The 24,434-nt window shown below is 42.2% G+C and overlaps 2 protein-coding genes across 3 annotated transcripts; both read left to right on the forward strand.

Annotated features, from left to right (window-relative positions):
* The first annotated feature begins 172 nt into the window (after window positions 1-172).
* pou3f3b (POU class 3 homeobox 3b) lies at window positions 173-3,487 on the forward strand. The gene is made up of 2 exons (XM_065951933.1): window positions 173-2,001; window positions 2,321-3,487. Exons 1-2 carry the CDS (start codon window positions 790-792, stop codon window positions 2,411-2,413), a joined length of 1,305 nt encoding a protein of 434 aa, XP_065808005.1. The 5' UTR covers window positions 173-789; the 3' UTR covers window positions 2,414-3,487.
* A 14,653-nt stretch (window positions 3,488-18,140) lies between these two features.
* LOC109984193 (cytosolic sulfotransferase 1) lies at window positions 18,141-24,252 on the forward strand. 2 transcript variants are annotated; one of them, XM_020634231.3, is made up of 10 exons: window positions 18,141-18,280; window positions 18,447-18,535; window positions 21,092-21,175; window positions 21,628-21,766; window positions 21,862-21,984; window positions 22,246-22,376; window positions 23,073-23,199; window positions 23,306-23,403; window positions 23,496-23,670; window positions 23,752-24,252. In XM_020634231.3, exons 4-10 carry the CDS (start codon window positions 21,628-21,630, stop codon window positions 23,862-23,864), a joined length of 906 nt encoding a protein of 301 aa, XP_020489887.1. In that variant the 5' UTR covers window positions 18,141-18,280; window positions 18,447-18,535; window positions 21,092-21,175; the 3' UTR covers window positions 23,865-24,252. The 2 variants fall into 2 exon arrangements, with proteins under 2 accessions (XP_020489887.1, XP_065808108.1); XM_065952036.1 differs by lacking the exons at window positions 18,141-18,280; window positions 18,447-18,535 and having other exon boundaries at window positions 21,092-21,173; window positions 21,667-21,766.
* The last annotated feature ends 182 nt before the right edge of the window (window positions 24,253-24,434 follow it).

Here is a 24,434-nt window from a genome sequence, read left to right on the forward strand (position 1 = left end):
GGACGTACGGGGGTAAACATCCGTGCGTAAAGACGGGGTTTTGGCGAGGGGCGGGACTACGCGGGCCTGTCAGGGAGAGAGAGAGAGCGAGAGATATAGAGAGAGAGGTGGAGAGAGAGAACAAGCGAATGAGAGAAGAGGCTCGCGAGCAGCGCCGTGCACTGTTATACTGGGATTGTACTTCAACGGGAGTTTGCGGTTTGGCAGGTTTATATACATCAAAACAGAACAAAGAGAGGCTCTACAGAGCTATAAAAGAAGAGAGTGAAAAGAATAAAGCGAGGGAGAAATCTCTGAAACTGAATTACAAAAGAAGTGAGGACTCTCTGCTAATGTTTTTCTCATCCAAAGGGGACATAAACTGGGACTTTGGACATTGTGGAGAATTTGCAAGGCTTTTTTTGTTTCAGCGAGCAGCAAAAGTTTGTTTGGGACGACGCTTTTCCAGCTGTATATTTTAATTTTAATGCGCCCAATTCCATCCCAGTGCAAAACTTTCCAAACGGACTGCACATGGTTTCAAAGGGCTTTTGAAAAACCTGGGATTTATCGCCGATTTCCATGCACAGTTTGAAGTCGAATGCTGTAAATTCATGCGGATTTTATCCAGTTTTCTGCGGCTGTTTTTGAAGCTTTTTTTGCGTTTTTACGCACGTCGATGGTATCACCAAAAAGCTCCCCATACTTTTAAAGTTTGAATAATTCATGAGATACAATTTGCCTGCTCGAAAGAAGTGACTGTAAAAGGGAGGGGGGTTATCCACAAACATATTCATAAGGGTTGACGGAATGGCCACCGCGGCTTCCAATCCTTATCTGGCCAGCAATAGCATCTTATCGTCCGGCTCCATCGTGCACTCTGACTCCGGAGGTGGTGGCATGCAGCCGGGCAGCGCTGCGGTTACCTCGGGGTCTGGGGGTTACAGGGGAGACCCCTCGGTCAAGATGGTGCAGAGTGACTTTATGCAAAACGCAATGGCAGCCAGCAACGGGGGACACATGCTGAGCCATGCCCATCAATGGGTGACATCGCTGCCGCACGCCGCAGCAGCCGCAGCAGCAGCCGCGGTGGCTGCAGCTGAAGCCGGATCGCCGTGGTCGTCGAGTCCCGTCGGGATGACAGGCAGCCCGCAGCAGCAGGACGTGAAAAACTCCGGCAGAGACGATCTGCACACTGGCACCGCGCTGCACCACAGGCCCCCTCACTTAGCCCCCCACCAGACTCACGCCGGGGCTTGGGGGAGCACGACTGCCGCGCACATTAACTCAATATCCGGGGGACAGCAGCAGCAGCAGTCGCTCATCTACTCCCAGCCCGGGGGGTTCACAGTGAACGGGATGCTGAGCCCGGGGAGCCAGAGCCTGGTGCACCCGGGCTTGGTGAGGGGGGACACCCCGGATCTGGACCACGGCAACCACCACCACCACCATCACCACCAGCATCAGCACCACCAGCACCACCAAGGCGTCAACAGCCACGACCCGCACTCGGACGACGACACGCCGACGTCGGACGACCTGGAGCAGTTCGCCAAGCAGTTCAAGCAGCGGAGGATCAAACTGGGCTTTACGCAGGCGGATGTCGGCTTGGCGTTGGGCACCCTGTACGGGAACGTTTTCTCTCAGACCACCATTTGCAGATTCGAGGCTCTGCAGCTCAGCTTCAAGAACATGTGCAAGCTGAAGCCTTTGTTAAACAAGTGGCTGGAGGAGGCCGACTCGTCCACCGGCAGCCCCACCAGCATCGACAAGATCGCGGCGCAGGGAAGGAAGCGAAAGAAGCGCACTTCCATCGAGGTGAGCGTCAAGGGAGCTTTGGAGAGCCACTTCCTAAAATGCCCCAAACCTTCGGCGCAGGAGATCACCTCCCTGGCGGACAACTTGCAGCTGGAGAAGGAGGTGGTTAGAGTGTGGTTTTGCAATAGGAGACAGAAGGAAAAACGGATGACGCCCCCAGGAGTGGCTCAGACGCCGGAGGATGTGTACTCTCAGGTCGGCAATGTGAGTGCAGAAACACCGCCCCCCTCCATGGACTGCAAAAGAATGTTCAGTGAAACATAGAACAGCACACCAGAATATTTTATATGAATTTAAAACTGCTTAAAAACATACAGACTATCTCCAGGATAGCCACATTTTTTGATACTGTGATTGTGAGGGAATATGAATGAGACTGCAAATTGTGTTTATATTTTTCACCAGAAACAAATCACCCTTTTTCCTCCCCAAAAACCTCCCCCTTTTCTGAAAAAAACGCACCTTCTTCCAGGCCCTCAAAAATGTCTTAACCTAAAAGGTTCCTTCTGCTTTTTTCTTTCAGGGGCATTTTTTAGTAGATTACTTAAAAGATGAAGCGAGCGACCAGAGGGTGACAACCACAAGTTCATTCCACCAGGTAATTTTGGCGCATTAAACCACACCAAGAGGAAACCAAGCATTGTTTTTTTTTTTTTTTTTGAAATATTTTTCTCTCCCATAAAAAAGAAATTCCCTCCTTCTTTATCCTGTTTGATTGAAGAAACAAAGGAGCAGACATTTTGTATATTTAGGACTGAACCGCCTTCCCTCCCCTTCTTCCTCGCCTGACAATAACAGAAGGGGGGCAACAATATGAACAAGAGTGACATCCACGACGCTTCCACCATCATTTCCCTGCAAATTTGTTCTCTCTCCCCCCCCACCCCCTCACGTGGACTGCATGTTTTCACCCCCAACACACACACCAGGAGGAGGATTATTCTTCTTTTTGTCCCATCTCCAGATCCAGAGAGAAAAGAGAAAGCAGGACTGTCCCCTTCAAAAAACTGCCTGATCTTAAAAAGATCACCCCCCCCTTTTTTTTTTTTTTTTTAAATATTATTATTATTTAAAGGACTTTGACAGCGTGAGTGGATTCTTCTCCTTTTTTTCTCAACAAAAAGAGCATAAGACATTTGCAAAAAGACTTCAAACTGCACTTATTTGAGGAAGAACAAAAAAAATCTGTTGCCAAGTGTGACTGAGTGGGTGCTGTGGATATTCTATTAATGCTGCCCTTTCTAAGCAGTGTTCTTTGGTAGGTTTTAATAAACAAGAAACTCTGTAAAGCCGGCAATATAGATCACTAGATCAGATACTGATCTGACTTATTTACTTTATATTTTTCATCAGAATTACTTGTTTTAATATTTTATTCGGAATACGTATGAATTATTCCAAACGGTAATTTATTTTCCCCTCTTCCTATCCAGGAAACTTGTGTAAGATGCTTCCCCCTTTTTTTTTTTCTTCTTCTTCTTTCGTTTCAATATTTTTCCTCTATTTTTGTTGTTGCCCTTATTTTTGTTATTCTTTTGTATTTCTAAAGGAGCACAAATCATCATAAAGCTGACCGTTGTTAGGTAATAAGGGTACATTTTTGATGTGATCATTTGATTGTAATTTAATTTCAGTAGTGGTTCCGTACGAGCTGATTGAGACACAATAAATTTGTTAGAATGAAATGCAATCACCTTGTGTTTTTGACATCTATATTCTTACATCGTGCTTTTAGATTTATGCTAAAGGGAATGCTGCTGCTTTTTTTTTTTTGGCAATGAGGTGTTTGTATTTATTTATTTCTAAATGCATATACAGCTGCAGAATCTCGTGATATTAAGGGTGTATTTTTTTGTCTCAGATGAAGCTGCAGAATCTAATAATAACCTCAATTAGAATAAAGCAGCCTCTACACTTTTAGAAATAGAAAAAGCAGAATACGCGTTCTAGTGTCGCCTGAGCGTCCTTTAAGAATCGCATTTATCAAGAGTTATTGCTCAGTTTAAACACATGTCCAGCAGCGTTTGTTCTGTCCGTTTCCACTGAAACATCGCGGTCAGCTGCATGAATGGCTCGTCTGTTTGTTTACATCTGCTGCTCCTGAGGCCTTGGGCAAAAATAACACAGCTTTAACCTCTTTCTGAGAAAGCACGGAAGCCTGAATCCAGATAGATATATTTTTTAAATAGGCAGAATCTAGAATTATTAGAGGTAGAAAATGAATCTCCCTCATAGAGGAATCCATGTGGTGGTGTTGGTGTACATGGCGTCTGTGTGTGTGTGAGTGTGTTTGTGTTATGTAATGTTTACGTTGCAGCTCACAGTCCTGCATCCCATAATACTCACAAACCCGTCATTATGAGCGCCTGATTAATGCAACAAAAGCTCTAATCTGCAAAATAATTGATTTGCATTCATCCAAACAGCAGAATTGTACACGTACTGTGGCTGCATGGCTGATTTACATAGATTATGAATGGAGGCAAGCACACGCATGCGCACTGCAGCTCTTGCAGGTGTGTCGCGCCAGGTAGAGAGGAAGGTCAGGCGCAAGCGTTGAGTTGTTTTAGGAAGCGGGGCAGTGGGTCAGAGAGGGGGTTATTGATTGTGTCTGTCCGGAGCTGAGCGGCCTCCATGCGGGGAATGCTGGGTGACACATGGGACATGAATGCAGAGTGATATCAGGGTGGTTGTTTGGATTTTTTGAAAAGTTTAAAACAGGAATAATAATCCCGAAGTGTTCGTAATGTTCAGTTTGTAGGCTAATCATTCTTAATATATAGGCTACTCACAGGCCTATCAAATAATTCAGTTAGTGTTTTAACTGTGTTTCAACAGGGGACTATTTCTCGTCACGGCTGCAAGAGGCGATCGTGCCCCCCCCGCCCCCCCCTCCCAAAAAAAAAAAAAAAAAGTTTCTTTTCTTCTTCGCCTATTCAGCAAAACTCAACAAAACGTGTCCTCGCGCTGCAGGATTTGAATTTCGCGGATGATTTCCCATACTAGTTGCTTAGCAACTGAATTCAATGATATAGAGGAGTGGGCATCATTTTTCTTTGTCTCCATTAGTAAAAGTGGCAGCACAGACACGCTGTGTGTGCAGCCTTTAAAACTTTATACTGTGTTATTTCATTATAAATATGTTACAGGTATTTCAAACGTTACAGACCTATTTCCTGAAGCTTATTTAACTGTTAAAACTCTACAACAATTATTGGCACATTCATTCGTTCATAAAAGATTTAAAAATAAAGCACGAGCTCATTGAGCATGCAGCCCCCGTGCTCCTCTGCTATAAAATCCAATGCAGAGTCACATGACGTGCAAAGATAAGCTCCCCAACAGAACAAGACCTTCACCACAGAGAGGGACACTAAGAATAAGTTGACGCTTTACAATGTGCATCCTGCAACAACAACAAACCAAAAAAAAATCACCTTTTTAAAAGGATGCTCGTGCAGAAAAATAGGGATTTCTTTTCTAACTAAAGGCGACACAAAAAGAGTTTAAATCTCATAATGTGCTTTGGTTCGCCTATTCTGCAGCAGCTTTGGCTTTTCCATGGGTCTTCAAAACCATGTTGGCAGTAGAAACATGTGTGTGTGTTTGTGTGTGTGTGTGTGTGTGTGTGTGTGTGTGTGTGTGTGGATACGTCCAGGCCTGAGGAATACATTGCTTATTGATTCAGGATGTCAGTCTGGCGCGTTGTAGCTGCTCTTTAAAGCAAAGATTTGAGCCTCACTTTTGTCCCATAAGAAGGAACTTTGTAGGCTTTCATTTGTTGTCAATGTTTGACGTTCATTTCAACAAGGAGAGCCAAACAGCGAATACATTTACAAAAAATCTGATCAAAACAAATAGGCCTACACGGATTTTCTGCATCACATAATAATACACTGAGAGCTTTAGCACTAACTTAAATGTTTTTGTAGGCTTTTTTTGGGGGGGGCTTTGGAAGTGTTTATGTTTGTTGTCAGTATCATACATTGTGTCTTGTTTATTTTCCGCAAAATAAACACACTACAATTCACTTTTTGATTACACATTCACGTTAAAACGGCTTTAATTTTACAATTTTGTGCGCATGTGCTTTTCAAAAGGGTTAAATGCGCTTAAATAATTCGGTCTGTGCTTTTTTTTTATAAGGTACAATCTGAAATATAACATGCACACAGTTTTTAGGTGGACTTAGACTTAATGATTGGTGTCACAGTCTCAGTCTATAACCTGGTAAATACGTGTATGCACACACACACACACACACACACACACAGTGGTCTCCCCTCCTCATACTGTATTTACTCCACGTGTCGAGCGCATGAATATGGATTATAGTGAGCTGCTCTCCACAGGGAGTCTTCCTCTTCTTCTTCTTCTTCCTCGTGGATTTATGGGCTGCAGGAGAAAATGTCTTCCTGTCTGCTGCTGACTTTTGATCACTATTGTTTCTGATACTTTACAGTGAGTAGCATATCAACGCTTATTTCTGTGTTTTTATTCCTTTGTTTGTAGCTCGAGAAATAGAAAAAGTCTCCTTTTCACTTTTCCGGCTTTATTGACATTATTTTAATCTCTCATTACGTCATTAATTTCAAACAGTAAGAACCACAATTATTGGCTTAATTTACGGGTAAATTCAATTAGTTTTTATTATATAATTAATTATTTGTTAAGCTATTTTTTGTTATAGAGTTAGTGCATAAACACAAATTGTTCATTCAGGGAAGTTAAACATTTTAAAAACTAGGAAGTGATTATTATCATATATAATAATAATTATTATGCATACAACTACTGGACGATAAAAACACATGGGATATATAATAATAATAATAATAATAATAAGAGGATTTACATGTAACGTTTTGAAATTAAATCGTTTTTTAGCAGCAGAAAAGAAAGTAGTAGAAGAAGAGGAGGACGTTTTGAAAGCGTGACGTGACTCTCCGGGGTTTCCTCTCCATAAATTGTGAAGGTCATGGTTGTGTGAGCAGCAGGATGGATGGAAAGGTGGAGGTATAAAGAGGAAGAGGAGGGGTGGATGCACGCGGTGTGAAGAAGGTAATGTACTGCCTGTCTGCATTGCTAAACACACTCCTGTGTCACGTCTGTTCTTTCCATTCAAAACCCGGATGTAACGCTTTTAATTCAACAAGAGTGATTCTGCTGGATTTACAACGAACAAGACAAACACTCGTATTTATTAAAGTATTGATAATTTCCAATTAACAAAGGCTTTAGCCTAAAACATGCCCCTACAATTTACAGCAAAAAGCCTAAGCTTTGTTCAATAGGCTGAAACCCAGTTTAATAAACATATAACTGTTGATAAAGTTATTCTTGTAAAGTCCTGTATTTAATTTAATAATATTAAAATATATGTTTAACTCCTGCATACGTTTGCAGTGACATTTCGCCTAGAAAAAAATGTATTAATATTAATTTTAAAAGAAAATCATTTCAAAATCATTTCCTCTGTATAGTCCAATAAGGAAGATGCATTCAATATGATCTAAACCGTAAAGTAGGCTATACTTACATTTTCGACATTTATTTTTGAAGTCCACAATGGCTCTACACAATAAATACTTTTATTTCTACTATCTATGAATCCATCATCATTTCTCTAAGCAGCGTTATTAACCCTTCATTTCTTCCTGTCTTAACGCGCGCTCTGTTTCTCTATAAATTATGTGAAAGAAGTTTTCAGGCCGCAGACATAATCCCAGTTGAGTCTGTGCTGCAGGTCAGTCCACACACACACACACACACACACACACACACAAACACTCATACACACACACACTCCCGCTCAACGGATTAATAAAAGCATTAAAAAAAAATCAGGTGCTTAATTAAATATGTGTTTTAGCAGGTCGTGAGTGGTCCAGTTACATCCTTTATTTGTCTGAGTTCAAATTCATGTTGAGGGAAGTTTTCATGTTTTCTGTGGAGGAAAAGTTGCAGCAGGATTGAACATTCCCTCACAGAGGCTACAGCCTTAAAAAAATGTTGTCTAGTGTATTTAAATTACTTCAATAAACTCAAATTATCGTACTATGAGTTTCTTATAAAACACTTCTTTGTATTATTTGTTTTTCTTTCTTCCTTGTATAAAACAAACTAAGAATTAGACTGAAATACAATAAAGTAGATTATTTCTGTAGTTTTTCAAGAATTATTCTTAAATATATTATTAACAAAATAAAATACCCTGTTCTAATACTGATAATAATCCTTATTCATTATTTTTAAAAAAAACCCTGTCTCCTTTATAATGTAATGCAGACAGCTTCCCTCTGCAGCTTCTCTGACCTTACAGCGCCACCCTGTGGCCGTTTGAGCTGAATCCACAAATGAATCACTCCTGACAGAATTATTTGAACCATTGTATAACCAAGTGTAACGACCACGGGATATTAATGAAGAGGATATTAAAGATGAATTCAGCCACTTCAAATGTTTTATTATACCATGTGAGACTTTAAAGCCTATGAGCAGAAATTTACAGAACGTTGTTATTTTTTTTCTTAAAAGAATTAATCCTGCATGACAAAGCAAGAAAATCTAATATTGTATTAGTGTTTCCATGTGCAATGTTACACTTTAAAGAAATATATGTTAACAATGCAGCTTCCTTTCTTTCTCTGAGAGTATAAAATGCATGTCTTGCATATATTTGGATCATTTTTTTATCACTTCAGCTGTATCAGTATCATTCATGGTGCATAGAAATGTGTGTATAGACATGATGTGTTTACAGCTATTTGATAAGTTTAGATCATCTGAGATGTGTTTTAAACACATTTCAAAACATGTAATCTATACATTTATACACCACTTCAAATGAATCAAATGAAGAAGTACCTGCTTTTCACATTTTGTCCTAAAACAAGCAAATTAAAACTTTAAAAATAATACGATTAATTACAACATGCTGCAAATCCTTTCTATTGGTCTTGATGCATTTTAAGATAAATGTACTCTTACATAAACTTTATGTACGTGTAACTATCTCAATGTCCGTCTGTGTAGAAGTGACCCACATTAAGTCCAGAGAAGAAGAAGAAGAAGAGGGTGGAAGAACAGACGTGTCTCTCCTGGTTTGTTGCTGTGAAGGTGACTGAGGCTGGAGGGCGTGAAAATGATGCTGTGAGTCAAGTCATGCAAAGTTCTTTTTAAAGTCTTGTGATGATATGAGCTGCAAAGAGTCTGCATCACATGAGGAAATATCTGTAGGAGTATTACAGCGTATAATCAGTTCAAACTTAATGCTTATTTTAGACATATGAACGCTTTTCTGCAATACATTAATTATAGGTAAGTATCTTTGTAGTTGTCTAAAGGGGAAACAGCCGTCATTGGTTGAGAAAATTGCATCATTACGAAGCTGAAAAGTTGATATTTTGGAGTTGAAAGTCTTCTTCCTGGACAGCGACGGCAAACTTTCCAAACTCAGAAGTCTCTCACATGCATAAAGTCCGAGGTCGCGTTACATCTCAAATGTCCTCCTGGCTTCAGGACTCTGTTACGCTCAACTTTTCTGTGTCATTCACTCTCAACCGTACAGTGTCATGTTTCAGCCACGTCAAACCAGGCCGCTCAGTCAGTGCTCTCCTGTTGTTCCTTTGTGTGTCACGTGTTAGAAAGCATCTCCGTACAGGGACGTAATACACTTCTGAGGATTATTGAGGGGTTAGGCGTGGGAGTGAAACTTTTGGTTTCAATAATGACTCCCATGGGTGTTGTGTGGCTTTAAGGGATTGTTAAGGCTTGCATGCTGAACGTTTGTTAAGGATGAAATGACGTCCTTTTGTTTTGTCAAGTTTTTCTTTTAAGTGAACGTTTTAAGGTGTCACAGTTGATAAGATGCAACATTTTCTTTAAAAACAGTCTAGAGAAAGGTTCATTGAAAGGAAGCTTCCCACAGGATCAGGAGTCTTGAGTGGCATCTGTCCACAAAGTCATCTTTGAACAAATTGCGGCGTAAGAGTATGATGTCAAACTTCTTGGTCCCTACCCATAATCCTTCTCAACCGAGAATTGAACCCCGGATTTCGTCCAGCAATCCAGCCGGGCTCAGCGTGTCACAGCGTGAGCTCAGTGGCTTCCAAAAGCGTCGGGTCAGAAAGCCGGTCAGCGTTTCAAAGGACTCGAGAACGTTCAGAAACCATCATGGAGCCAACAGCCGCTGTTTGTGTTGGCTCGTCGACGGATCGTACAGAGAGAGGGGATTCAGAAGATGCCAAGGAATGACTGGGTTACCTCGAGGAAAAAAAAAAAAAAGGAGAAAGAATACTCTGAACACGTGCCAGGGTTTCTTTCCCAAACTTCTTACTTGATCAGAGATAGATATTCTCTGTAGAAGCAGGTGTTTCATTAGAGAACAGATAGATGGAGCATTACTTACACTACTGTCTTACTAACACACTTCTATACCTGCTCAAACACATCAGTAAATACTTAGTTACTAACCTACTTCCCTCCTTACATGCGTTCTTATATTCTCACTAACAGACTTTAATCACGTCTACTTCTATACCTGCTCAAATAGTGACTTACTCACATACTTAGTTACTACCACACTTACCTAACTAACATGCGTACAGCAGGTTGTTTCAATGGGACTGTGGCTCAGATGGTGGAGTCGGCCGAGGGTTTGAGCCCTGGCTCCTGATGTCCGATTGACCCCAGGTTGCTTCCACTTCCGGGCGCTTCAATGTGAATGAATGGACGAGGTCATACTGATGGACAACCTCTGCCAGCAGTGTGTGAACGTGTCGGTGTGACCTCAGTGTAAAAGCTGAGTGAGTTATATACTCCCTTTAATACTTACAAACGTACTTATGTACTCGCACAGTTCTTACTTTGATACCTACAAACTGTAATACTTGTACTTTATTTACATACTTAAATACTGACATAGTTACTGACATACCTTCTTACATTCTCACTTTAGTACTCAGACAGTATACACACTTACATACTTTGTACTTTTGTACTTGTTTATCTACTTACATACTGTATGTGCATACTTGTTTATTTACTTACTAACATACTTAACTATTTACATGAATACTTACATACTCTCCTGAATGCTTAACTACTTAGTTACCTACTTACATTCTTGCTTGGTGAGTTTCTAAAATTTGCTTAAACTTAAGAAAATAAGACATTCAATGTGATCTGAGACATGTTTCTCCATCAATCACCGCATACAGTTCATGACTGCAGGGAGTAATGTGTGTGTAAAGTCGTGTGTGTTTTTTCTTGTCTATTAAACAGATTCTGTAGGAGTTGCTGTTGGGTTTGATTTTTTTTGTATGTGCGAGCTTCTGTATCTCTTTGTGGGTTTTCTTCACTATGTGTATCCAGCGAGCGTCCCAGGTGGTGACGGATCTCAGCAGCAGACGGATCGATGGTCGGGGGGGGGGTACAGAGGCAGGGGTCGCTCGGTCCCCAGGGGTCCCACTGTGACATCTCCTGCTGCAGCACGCCGGCCGGCCGCCAGCCCGGGTCAGCCATCCCAGCAGGCCATTCTCTCTGGCAGCAGTTACCAAGGTGACAGCATGTCAGCACAGCCCCGCAGCGCTCACTTGAGGGCGGGAGGGTGAGCGAGCAGGGAGCCCGATGCATCACCAGCTCTGATGGGTTTGTCAATACTGCTTAGATCCAAGGGGAGCCGGGCCCGAAGTGACACACACTCGGCCCCTCCAGAGAGCTAGCACACACACACACAAACACACACACACACACACAAAGCATAAATACAAACAAGAAGGCCAAAAATATGTGAAACGTGTCTGTGCTTTTTGGCTTAGAAACGCTCACACACACATTCAGCAGAATGTGAACCATGGTTTTGAATCAATCACAAAGATGCAAGAAAGACGGGAAATAAATCCCAAACACTTGTTCACAATCATTCACTTTTTTCCACACTAATCAATTAGAATGATATTGCATGGACTTCAATTCATTTCCTTCAGACATAAAGTTTCCTAAAATCTAACTTTGCATGTGAACTCCAACACATGCACAAATAAAAACAAAAGCATTCTGCCTGTGAGTATAAGTATTTTTCAGCTAGCTATACACATCATATAATTGCACATCATTCTTCATACAGAAGAATAGCGTGTTGTGGTCTTCTTGTCCTATCAGCATGTTCACATTTGTGCAAAAAAGAAACACAAAAACATTTCTTATTTACAGGAAAACAAATACACGTAGACAAATAGTTTCAAAAACCACATTTTGAAGAAATTAACCCTAACTATTTCCTGCCTAACCCAAACTGTCACCTTAACCTGCCTCTACGTCTTAATGGTTTTTAACCGTGGGAACCAGTTGATGTTCTTAAATGGTAGGCGAGTCCCTAGATTGTGTTCAGTAAACCTTCCTGCAAGTGTCCTGTAAGAGCACCCCTCATGCTAAAGGACGTACACACACAGCAGCATGCACTGAGACCGACTCTGTGGTGGTCTTGTTTACGTCCATAGATTCACATTTTTAACAGAAAGACAAGAAAGTCATGCGACTAATCACATGCATTCATTTAAATCCATTCCCTAGGGACCAACAATAAGGCAAACCAAAACCACTGCCTCACACCACCCTTATTACCCTAGAATGAATCTTACCCTAACATTCACCAACAACCAAAGACGCATCCCAAGCATGTAAGCAGGGTTTGAGTGTTCACACTGGAAAAGGGACAAAATAACTGACACGTTACACACGACAAAGTTTTTTTTTTAACTTTTCAAAGAAATTCCCTAAAATCTACTTTACAGATCTTTGCCCATTCCTGTAGTAAAACATTAAGTATGATGTTAAGACACACCTTTTAAGAGCTGACCATGTGGGGACCTGTATTTTCCAGGTACTCATTAAGTAGACGTAACAGGTCCACCTGTAAACGCACATTAACATTTACTAAAACATATTACATCATATGGTATGAAATAAAGACACAGCTGTTGTGCTCAACCTAAAATGTGTCGGTGGGTCATGTGTGGACCTCTTTTTATTTCAGGGTCCTCTCCCTGTGGGTGCAACAGATCCACCTGCAGACACACATACTTTATTGGCCTAGAAACACTCTTTACTCTCAAAAGTAGACCTTCATAGAAATTGATATTTTGTTGTGGTTTTAGTTGCACAAAGAAAAACATAAAACCTCCTTTCTAAATTTGCATGAACACACACACACACACACACACACACACACACACACACACACACACACACACACACAGGTGCCTGACAGGCTTCTTGTTTGAGGACGCTGCACGGCTGCGTGGATTAAGCTGCCGGTGCACGAGTGGAGAGCGAGCTTGCAGATAATAAAAAAAATTACAGTTCTGTGTGCAGCAGGGCCAGAGAGAAAGAGAGAAAGAGAGCGAGATGAACGAAGAGAAAGCACACTCAGGCCGTCTGACTCCGTATCTCATTAACCAAAGCGAAAAGGGGGATTGGAAAAGCAGCAACAGCCACGTTTTGGCTCAGAAGGGAGGGGGTGCAGTGTAACCATTTCTAGGCCGTGGATTTAATAGATTACTAATGATCGGCCACAGGTATTTCCAAGTTAGACATTAGACGCAGGTGCCCAAAATGAGATCATTTGCTAATCCGCACATTGGATAGGAATAAGAGCAGAGTATACATGTTTGGATTCAGTGAGTGCTCTATAGGGGAGGGGAAGGTTTACAGCTAATCTGCTGCTGCTATCTCAGCGTCGTAGGTACAGAAGGAGAAGGTGTGAGGATATACAATCTGACCAATCCTCTTAGCGCCTTGCTCCCTCTGAGAAGTCTCGTTTGCATTCAACCTATTATGGCAATGTTTAATGCCTGAAGAAGGCGGGGAAAGGTAAAAATATCATGACAGGGGCCTTGGCAGAGCAGGTTTGATTCTCACAGCTGTTTTTGTTGGGACTACAACAACATCTGAATCTGCTGCTATTTCCTGTCTTTCACTGTGCATGCGAGCTTCTCAGCAAAGTAAAACGAGTTGCATCATTGTGCTGACATCAAAAATATATATTCACCTTTAATATGTTCTAAATACAAGTAACTGTATTTGTTTTGAGTTAATAAACACTTATTAAAGTCCAGCTGCCGTGTAGAAATCCTCTGATGAGAATAGCTCTTGTTTTCCAAGTTATCAGAAAACTTTATTCTACATGTGCGTGACCTGCTTTTGGAAGATTTGATAGACTCAGGTGTGATCGCGAGACACGGGGAAAGGGTGCATCTTTTGGTGCTTTATTGTACATTCTAGATAAAGATAAAGAAACTCACAAGGTCGCAAAATGTGTATCCGTCCTCTGAAGAAAATAGTACCACAAATAGCGCACTATTCACTCCAATGTGATTTGTATGTTTTGGGGGAATCCAATTTCCGAGCAATTTTAAGGACATGAATTAGATTTTTGAACTAAAACTACACATTATTGACCGGTTAAGGGAGATTAACGTCCAACAGGAAACTTCTGATGGACTGGTGTTTTCAGGAAACATCACCCTTATCTTTATCTGACAGGGTGTCATTCCTGTATGTTATTTAATGTGCTTGTTCGGCACTTAATGACTTGTCCTTGTGAAAAGAGCAACATAAATAAACTCCACGCTCTCTCTCTGCTCTGATAGCCCTCGACGTACACATGAGCACACACACAGAGGTTGCTTCCACTCAAACACGGGTGTCGATCGAATGGCTTCTCCCGCCGTTTAAAAGCTTTGCTCGCTGAAATAAAAGTAATTAATTGGTGTTATACACCAAGGACATAATTATCTTTTCCAGTAACTGGCACATATTTAATTACCAGTAATTGTTCCCCGAGCCTTGTTCAAAAGTGTTGCACGCCACACAGTTCTGATATATTATACACTAATCCTGCACTTGATACTCAGTCAATTAGGAAATGTGTGTCAAAGAGCCATCATGTAAACAACATTCAGGAACACACACGTTCTTCTGAGACGCCACAGACTTCATCACTAGTGTCCACACACACACACACACACACACACACACACACACACACACATCTGTCTCAGCGCTCTGCACTTTGTTTTCCTCCTCAGGGTACAAATCCCTACCTATCCCGTCCCCTTCTCGAGGTGTTAATGCCTGCCAGATTGGAGGAAAGTCATTTGAGATCATTTCGCAACAAAGGCCGCAGATACTGATTAACACGGGGGGGGGATACTTTCTAGCCAAGTGCCGTGGGTCCCATTTGAAAACCCGTCAGGAGCTAAATTTACTCCCCTGTGCCTCAGGGTATGTGGGGGCCAGAGGCTGCGACAGGGCCCTTGAACATGAGAACAGGGTTTAATAAGTAAACAGGAGAGGCAGGGAACAGCGCTTCTGATCAGGGCTTATTTGCCCAGCCGAGCCCCTGGTACGCGCTACCAGCTGATTAGCCCTGCCGATTGTACCTTGTAATTGCAGTGCCTTGACCCCCTCTGGGCAAATATTAGATTTTTAGTGGTTTAACCTTTCCAGTCGTCGGAGCTGAGTAAATTGCCCGACCAGATGTTAAGGAGCCCAGCGGTAGTCCACAGCCCTTCTGATCAGCGGGGGGGAGGGGGGGAACTTGCAGATTGAACCTTTTTCTTTTTAATATCGTCTCAATTTCCTTCGGCCTTCTCAAGCTGATTTTCTTTTCCTTCCCCGAGAAACAGTCGTTCTGCGATCCTTATCCCCGCCTCTGATGTCAGGTTACAAGTGAGACGTATTATTTAAAATCACTCCAGTCACAGACATTAGTGAGAGGACGAATGATCAATGCAGAAGATCAATGGTAGATATTAACCTAGCAAAGTAGTCCCTCTGTTCAATCACTCCAGCAATTTGTCACCCGGTGGGAACACGACAACTTGAACAGGTCTACCCCTCAGAGCGTTTGGGAAATACTGTAATTTACAAATGCCCCGAATGTTGTTGCAGATGACAAGTGGGAAAGGAGCAAAGAACAAATGCACCAGTACTACTTTCATACAATCCTCCGTTATATGAATGACCCGTGAGTAGTCATATCTTTTTACCCGCGTCTTCACTTCCTACTCCTCACATTTTAAAAACAGACTTGGCTTTAATTTGGTTGGGGGATCTCCTGAGTCTTTCTGTAGGGGACTAAGATGTTCCTAGCAGTTCGGTCACGCCCCATGTTCGAAGGCTTTAGTCCTCCAAGCGGACGGCCCGGGTTCAAATCTGACCTGTGGCTCCTTTACTGCATGTCATTCAACTCTCCCCCCCCCCTTCCTACTCTCCCCTTCCCTAGGAAACTTCCTGCTCTATTCACTGTCCTCTCGAATTTGGCTAAAAGCCCCAAAACACAACCTCTACGTTTCATCCTTACACTGCAAGTTCTTTGATGAAGGAGTTAAATCAGGGCTGCAAGTATCTGTGTGTGAGTACTTTTCCCCCCTCTGGCAGATAATCATTGTGCAGAAATAGATATAATTGTGTCCTTTGTGGCGAAAACAGCACTTGTATCATTAGATTCCTTTGCTCTTCTCAAATTATAACATCAACCCGAAATAGTTTGCAAACCAACTTGCCAAGACTTCTGTGGTGAAATTTTGATTGCAGCCACTTTTCCAAGAACAAGTGAGATCCTTATTTTTCCTTTAGTCTTCTAATTTCACGCAGAGGAAAGATTCCTCCTCTGCAGCAGATAGAGATCGACAAATCCCAGACAAATCAGCAGGGCATAGATGTCATCAAGCTGCCGAGCATTCCGCACCCTGATCCCAATTCAAGGTCAAACAAGCAGCAATTATACAATCCCCAAACCTCGGATAAAAAGCATTATTTTCAGCCAAATCCCTCTCTGTAATAAGGCGATGATTGATGTGCGACTGTTGCTGAAGAGTTGCTGGAAGCGTTCGGCCAGACAAATGGAAACAATATGAAAACACTCTCTGAAGGATGGAATTTCCCGCCGACTTCTTAGATGAAGTCGGCATTTGAGAAATTCACCCAGATATGTAAATGTGCGTCCGTGTGAGCTGAACAGCTGTGCCTGGTTTGGATCAGTCTTTGGAAACTCGTAGGTGTCAGATCAGCCAAAACAGAGAGCTGAGGAGACGAAAACACCGCAAGACAAATTTACATAAACCTTTATTCCTGCTAGAAAATATAAGCTCATAGTTTAAAATATTTTATTTGGAATAACCTCAGTGTGTTCTGAAAACAGAAGAGTAGTAATTCCACTTTTTTTGCGTTCCCATTGGTGGATTCTGTGTTTCCAAGCTTTCACACATGCTTGTTTGAGGGTATGGGCCTTTAAGGAACCCCCTCCTGCTTTCTTCATAGACTGAAGTCATTATGGGAAACACTTTCGGACAGCACAGGACAGGACGAGGATGGTGGAGGGGCGGCGGAAGTTTTTCTTGGGTCATTCCCAGCCGTTTCCAGAGATCTCGAGTTTCTCCCCGTCCAGTTTTGTATTCAGATCCTCTTCCTCCCCCGACAGGCCGGGGGAAGGCAGGCAGTTGCGTCTCCAGGCCCCTTCTCACCCCCGCATAATAGTTTCCTTCCTCCCCGAGCCTCTCACCTGAAAAAAGAGTTGGAGGGAAGACAGCGGAGGGAAATAGTCATCTTTTCATCCCAGGGATGGACTGAAGTAACCCTTCAGCTGGAGAGGAAACCCAATACTGCCTCCAGCTCGATGTCTGAGAGCGCAGAGAGGAGAGGGCACGGGGGGGCCAAAGTGGTTCCATGTGAGAGAAGGAAGGGAAGTCTGGGAACGGCAGAGATCGACACCCTGAACACTCCCTGCCCTTTACTCCCCCTCTTTCCAGCTCAAACCACCTTACAGTGGTCCCCAGAGTCCCATCCTTGATTTTGGACTTGGTCAATCCTGTAAACTATCAGCACTGACGGAGATTACAGCTTCTGCTGCTTTCTTTTGGTTTCCTTTGAGAACTTAAGATTTCAATTACCCTTATCAGTACTGCCCTTAAGTTTCTTTTCTGTCCTCTCTGCTCTGTCCTTTTATTTGCTGATGCTCTTCTGCATGGTAAACTTTTCTTTAGTTTCATCCTTGTATTCTATTCATGTCTCATTCAGTTTTCTCTCAGAGTCATTTCTGCTCTACATTTCTCTCTGCATTACTGTTTTTAATTGAGTGCTTTTCTATCTAAATGTGTGCTCCTTTTATTTCCATTCAAGCCTGTGTGATCGATTCAGTCACAGTCAGCTCTGCTCTAATCTACCTGATTTCCTTTTTCAGTTTTAATATGAATCAGTTTCAGATCGCCTCCTGAACCTGCTGGAGCAACAGAAGCAGCAGCAGCAGCTCCAGTCTGTTCAGGTCTCTTCCTCCCCTGTGGAGCCGCTCTGAGGAGGACCACTAATATCTGCAGACATCTATGGCCACCGCCCAATCTGCTGCACGCTCCGTTCACTTCACGCGCTGCCAGAAGTGCTTTGTAATTATCCTGATATTGATGAAGGCTGATTCCAGCAGGTAATCGCTGGCAGTTCAGCTGCTTTTACGCATCTCAGCAAAATGTCTCTATCCATTACTAGTGGCAAATTAATTTCCACTCAATGACCATACTTGTTGATAAGCTGTGTGCGTGTGTGCGTGTGTGTGTGTGTGTGTGTGTGTGTGTGTGTGTGTGTGTGTGCAGGGCTCTGATCCGCAGCATATAACAGGGTTTACCTCACACAAAGACAACTGTGACTGTTGACACGACACACTGGACCGTATCTGCTGCAGGTGCGTCATTCACTTTGTATAAATACTGCTGGTCGTGAAAGCACCACAGGATATAGAAACAACACACATCGTAAAAGAATATGATATTGGGATGAAGATTGAAATGAATAAAAGGTTAAGGAAAATAGAATAACGAAAGCATTGCAAAAGAATAGATATGATAAACAGGAATGTGGACAAAGATTATTATATAATGTTCAAAACAAAAAGTTGGTCGACCATCCCTATACATGTGATTCACACTCAGGCATCGTGTACAGGACAGGATGCCAAAACTCACAGACTGCCCAAAGGGACATCTGCCCGTGCTGTGTCTGGACTTAACTGTCCTGGATATGCAGCTGAGGATCTTAGAGCTGTGATAAATGACCGCTTTACACTTAAATAAGACGTTTCTGCAGCCTGCTGTGATGCTTTGTGATGTACTGGAGATCCCTCACAGCAGCACTAAGGGTAAATAAATACGCTTTAAAAGAGTAAATGAGCTTGAGCAAAGTGGCCCTTTGAGTCTGCATGTTTGTGGAGCAGCCATAATGGATTCTTTAGAGCCGTGAACGGTTTATAGGCATGACAGCCATGTTTCGGCACGATGGGCTTATCCCTACGCACGGCGCTAAGGATATTAGGGAATCAGCGTAAAGCAGCATGGAAATGATGACTGGAGCAAAGCCTCAGCTCGATGGTATTATAAGCCCTCATTTCTGCAGCGCTCCATCCTCGGGAGGAGAGGGGGAAGGAGCGGACTTGGCATAGCTCCACGGTGTGATGTCCTCCTTTATTTCTTTGCGCCATCTCTGTTTTAGCTGTACAATTAAAAGGATGTCACCCAATCTGGGGACGGGGCAAATGTAACGCAGGTCAGTGTCGCCTATTGTGGTGTTTCCCTCTCAAGGCGGCGCAGGATTCCTTGTAGTCCATATGGAGATCTGTTGGAGGAGCTGGAGGAGAGCCAAGTCTCCAATAATAATAATAGTAATAAAACATTTATTTTAGAAAGCGCTTTTCAGGCTTGGCAGTTGTTTATTGCTTGGCAGGGAGCTCGAGCATCGTATGAAGCACTGATGGCACATGCCAAACATGAAAACAGACGCCCATAAGGTTCCCCAAATGAAATCCTTTTATGTTCACGTCACAGCAAATGTTTGCACTGTAACATAACCGTTTTCACAGAAACTGTCAAGTGTTTGCTTCTCATTAAGTCAGCCCAACTGTGTGAGTATTTTTTAGGAATTTATGAACTGTTGCTTCCTCGGAGTTCATTCATTTTGGATCATGGACGCCACAGAGGGCTTTCTAATGATCATAAAGTTGGTACTTGCCAAATTTGATGAAGTATTTGACTGAGGAACTGCACAAAAAGTTGCTCTCTTTTTTTTTTTGCTGCATCCAAATAATCTAAGCGGTCGTCTTCTGGGAAAGTCTGGAAGTTGTGATGAGATGAATCTTTTTTTTTATTGTTTGACTCTTACGGTTACTCAAAGCTTAAGAGACCCCCCCCCACACACACACACACACACCACGCCCATTTGGACCAGCTAACAGTTTAACAAGAACTACTTGGAAGGTGTCCATCAAGAATTCATTCACACCCTGCAGCCAATCAGATTTGAGTATTCACCCAGACCCTGATATAAAGAAGGTTTAACCTGTGAATAACATTATATGGCTTCAGAAATGAGTTAATGCACCACTTTGCAGTCGTTACATTTTAAGTTGCTTCACTAAGTTGCAGGGTTTACCTAAGTCCACGGTGAGTGCCAAATGAATATCTCCACTGCACACCCACGGTGGCTCCGCCTGTCAGAGACGGGCCTCAGCAGAAGCATGATTAATGTCCCACCTATCACCCCCCACTGTAAATTAGAGACCACGGGTCGAAACTATTTTTCTTGGTGAGCAAGAGCACGCTCGTGGCTAAAAAACGGGGCAAACACTGTTTATCATCCGCCCGACGACAGCCCACCTCGGGGCAAATTAACCACACAGCCATATCGACTGGCACGGGCCGGGAGTCAGTGCCCCTTCACTTTGATTAATCTCCCCGTGTTCCTGTTCCAACTCTATCAAAGTGATCTAAGTGAAGACACACTGCATTGATCTGTAAACACAGCATAGCACTGTACCCGAAACACACACACACACACACACACACACACACACACACACACACACACACACACACACAACCAACCTATAACACCTGATATATTTAAATAAGGTTTGCTCACAGTTTGAACTGTCTTTAAGGTAAATGTTAACATTTGAACACAGGTAGGCTACTCACAATCAACTTATTAAATACAGGATATAAAGGTGCAGGGGAGGGGGAGGGAGTTTACCGGTTCTTGCCTCCTTGAAGCTATGAGCCTGTTTTTTTGGACTTTGTGGTTCAAGATCTGGATTTACTGTACAGTCACATCTTGTTAAACATCAAATTGATAAAAGTAACAACTCAATGATTGAAATGTCACATTGAAATCTCTAGAAATGGTGGTTTAATGTTTGACCATTGTCACACTTAAAGCTGATGCATCTTTTTCCTTTCCCTATTTGAAGGCGTTGCGCCAAAGTGAGAGTTTCACAGGTAGACAAACTGACTTCTTTACTGCGGACAATCCAGACAGAAAGCTGCGCATCAGGGTGAGTTTGGAGGAGGCTTCTTTAAAGATTTTTAAAGAAGGGAACATGGATAGATTGTTTTAATTTATTTTGTGTTTAGAAAAATCTGCTATCCTTGAAACTATGATGAGTTTATTGCTGTTTATGAAGTTAGAAGAACTATTTTTTAACAGATTCTTTTTACATATTTTCTGTTCCTGCTGGTATTGATGGAGGCTTTAATCTAAGTATCAAGCTGAATAAAATGTCAACCTCAAAGACAACATTATTGTACTGATCTAATGAGCCATTTTCAATTTCATTGTACCAACTACGTGTACTGCAACTTGCAATGTCTAATATTTGAGACAAGCATATGTTACTGTGGGGATACAGCAGCTACATATACTGTATATAAATGGACTTTCTAGCTTCTATTTATTTATTCTTTCAACATTGTGATCCCATGATTCACATGTACTTTTTATCTGTAGATGGATTCATTTTCTCGACCTGAATTGTTTGATTTCCACGGAGTCTCGATGATTCCCAGTTTCACTGAAAACTGGGAGAACATTCAAAACTTTCAGGCCAGGCCGGATGATGTGCTTATTGCATCATATCCCAAAGCCGGTCTGTAGAAAACCATGAACTGGATATGTCGTTCCTCTTACAGAGATGTGTGTGTGTGTGTGTATAATGTGTAATCATTTTTATCTCTTTTTTAGGGAGCACTTGGCTCTGCCACATCGCTGACCTACTGTATTTTCGCCAGACGTCTCCAGAGCGTGAAAAATCCCTTCAACTCCATTTAAGAGTGCCCCACTTGGAGGCCAGTTTTGTGGTGCCAGGTAAAAAACTAACTAAATTGAATGAGTATAATTGAGTGTATTTAATGCTAGGCCATTAAAGGGGGTGGCAGTAGCTAAACCTGTATGGACTTGGGTTGGGGACTGGAGGGTCACTGTTCAAGTCCCAGCCGAGAATATTTAAGTTGGTCTAGTCTCCTTTCGAGTACTGCAGAGGATCCCCTGAGCAAGGCACCAACTGTTTTTATTTAGAAAGAGCACTGTATGATTCACCAACATGTAACCTACTCGATTCATCTCCAGGAACAGGTCCACCTCCGAAACGTTTTAATGGAACGGAGACGGTAAACAACCTCAAAAACTCCCCTCGACTGATCAGGACTCATCTTCCAATCCAGTTTCTGCCAAAGTCCTTTTTGGAGCAAAACTGCAAGGTGATTCAGACAATTACAACCTAGAGGCTAACATTGATGGGAACGTTCAGTTATACTGTATTGTTACATTTTAAAGGGGACATATTATGAAAAATCCACTTGTACAGTGTTTTTGAACATATATTTGTGTAACCTGAGTGTCTACTGACCCACAAAATGTGAAATAAATCCATTCAGTCCTTTGTTTGTGGGTTTGTATAAGTCTTACAACACAGAGAAAAATGCTCTGTTTCAAATTTGCTCTTCTTGTGATGTCACAGTGGGATTCTGGTATCTCCGCCCATGGACTCCACCCCCAGCCTAGAGCAAAACTTTAGCGCATGTCCACCATGTTTATTCTCGCTATAGAGGAGTGATGTCTACTGTGAAAACTCAGGGGGGGATCATTACATTTAAAGAGACACACACACCAAAACGGAGCGTTCTGAGAGAGCTGGTTTATACAGGGTCACAAACCTCCTCTGGTGCTTGATTCATGTTATACTTTGACCAAAGCACAGCACAGATGTTTCATTTAGACCACAGGGGACTGTTTGAAAAGGTGGAAGAGGGGTATAATATGTCCTCTTTTAAACCTTTAATAGACTGCTGCATTTCCAGACCAAGCTGCTGAAGTCTGTTATAACGTCAATTGACCATGAATGAAATTTATATCACGCTTCTTGATAAGTCAAGTGTTTTTTTTCCCCTAAGTAGATCATCTACATAAGTCGCAATGCCAAAGACAGCGTGGTGTCTTACTTCCACTATGAACGCATGACCATATTGAATCCAGAGCCTGGAGACTGGAGCAGCTACCTCCAAAGGTTCATGGACGAAAAGAGTACGTGCTCATTCTATAGAAAAGTTTGTTTTCAGTTGTACAAATATTTACTGAAGTCCAAAGAAACACCAATGAGCTGCTTCATGTTTCCTTTCTGTGGTCTCAGTGGTGTTTGGATCATGGTATGACCATGTCACCGGCTGGTGGAAGAAGAAGCAGACTCATTCACAACTCCATCACATGTTCTATGAGGATCTGATTGAGGTAATCTACATGTCTTTTATGTGATGTTTTCTTGTCTAAATTTGCATTGGCTGCAATCGTGTGAAAGTGATCATTTCACCAATTGCTGACAGGACACTGGACTGGAAATCGACAAACTCTGCCACTTTCTTGGTTTGTCTCCTTCGGTTGAGGAAAAGGAAAGAATAATGAACCAAGTGCATTTTGAAGAAATGAAAACGAACAAAATGGTCAACCATTCATCATTTCGCGTAATGGATGTAAACATTTCACCCTTCATGAGAAAAGGTACAGGAGAGTCATAATATGAAAAACATGTGACGTCACATTTTGAGCTCAAGTATTTACAAGTTCTCTGTTGTTCTGCAGGAAAGGTTGGTGACTGGAAGAACCATTTCACTGTGGCCCAGAACGAAGAGTTTGATGAAGTCTACAAGAAAAAGATGAAGGACCCCACCCTGCAGTTCTGCACTGAACTCTGAAACAGGACTGAACAGGCTCTGAGCGTTATTCATGACTGAAAAAAAGGGATAACTAACACACATGTGAAAGCAGAGGGGCGGAGTTTTTCTTTTTAATAATAGTCTCATGTTAACCAAATATCTGATAGTCTGACTGTTTGTGTGTCATTACAGTCAAAGTGTATGATTGTTCCATTTATACTGAAACTCACAAATAATGAATCCAAATAAAACCAAAACGGCCCATTCATAGGTTATGTTTTTGTCTCTTGCTTAGAGACTACTTCACAATCAGCAGGAAGGTTGCTCTGCCCTAACCCTCCTAACACTGTCAGTGTGAATCGGGTAATAAAACAGACTGAAATCAATACCAATGGGTCTATGTGACAAATAAAAGCCAGCAAAAATATGATTTGAATATCGTTATTTTCACTGCTGCCACCAGGTGTTCTGTAGACTTACATAACTAATAGTCTGGTACAAATGAACCCAGTCCAAATGGTTTATTTGTTCTTGTTTATCTATGAGCCTGGTCCTTTGGACTTTGTGAGGTTCATGAGGTTTCATTTCTTGTGTGTGAAACCAAGCCAA

The sequence above is a fragment of the Labrus bergylta genome, chromosome 24 (assembly GCF_963930695.1).
Source record: "Labrus bergylta chromosome 24, fLabBer1.1, whole genome shotgun sequence".
NCBI classification, from domain to species: Eukaryota; Metazoa; Chordata; class Actinopteri; order Labriformes; family Labridae; genus Labrus; species Labrus bergylta.

Bases quoted from the DNA above. Each gene is read 5' to 3' on its own strand.
- pou3f3b (XM_065951933.1), top strand. From the start codon at position 790: ATGGCCACCGCGGCTTCCAATCCTTATCTGGCCAGCAATAGCATCTTA. The intron at 2,002-2,320 runs GTGAGTGCAGAA...TTTTTCTTTCAG, and splicing joins TGTACTCTCAGGTCGGCAAT to GGGCATTTTTTAGTAGATTA.
- LOC109984193 (XM_020634231.3), top strand. From the start codon at position 21,628: ATGGATTCATTTTCTCGACCTGAATTGTTTGATTTCCACGGAGTCTCG. The intron at 22,377-23,072 runs GTGATTCAGACA...TCCCCTAAGTAG, and splicing joins TTTTGGAGCAAAACTGCAAG to ATCATCTACATAAGTCGCAA. The intron at 23,404-23,495 runs GTAATCTACATG...AATTGCTGACAG, and splicing joins TCTATGAGGATCTGATTGAG to GACACTGGACTGGAAATCGA.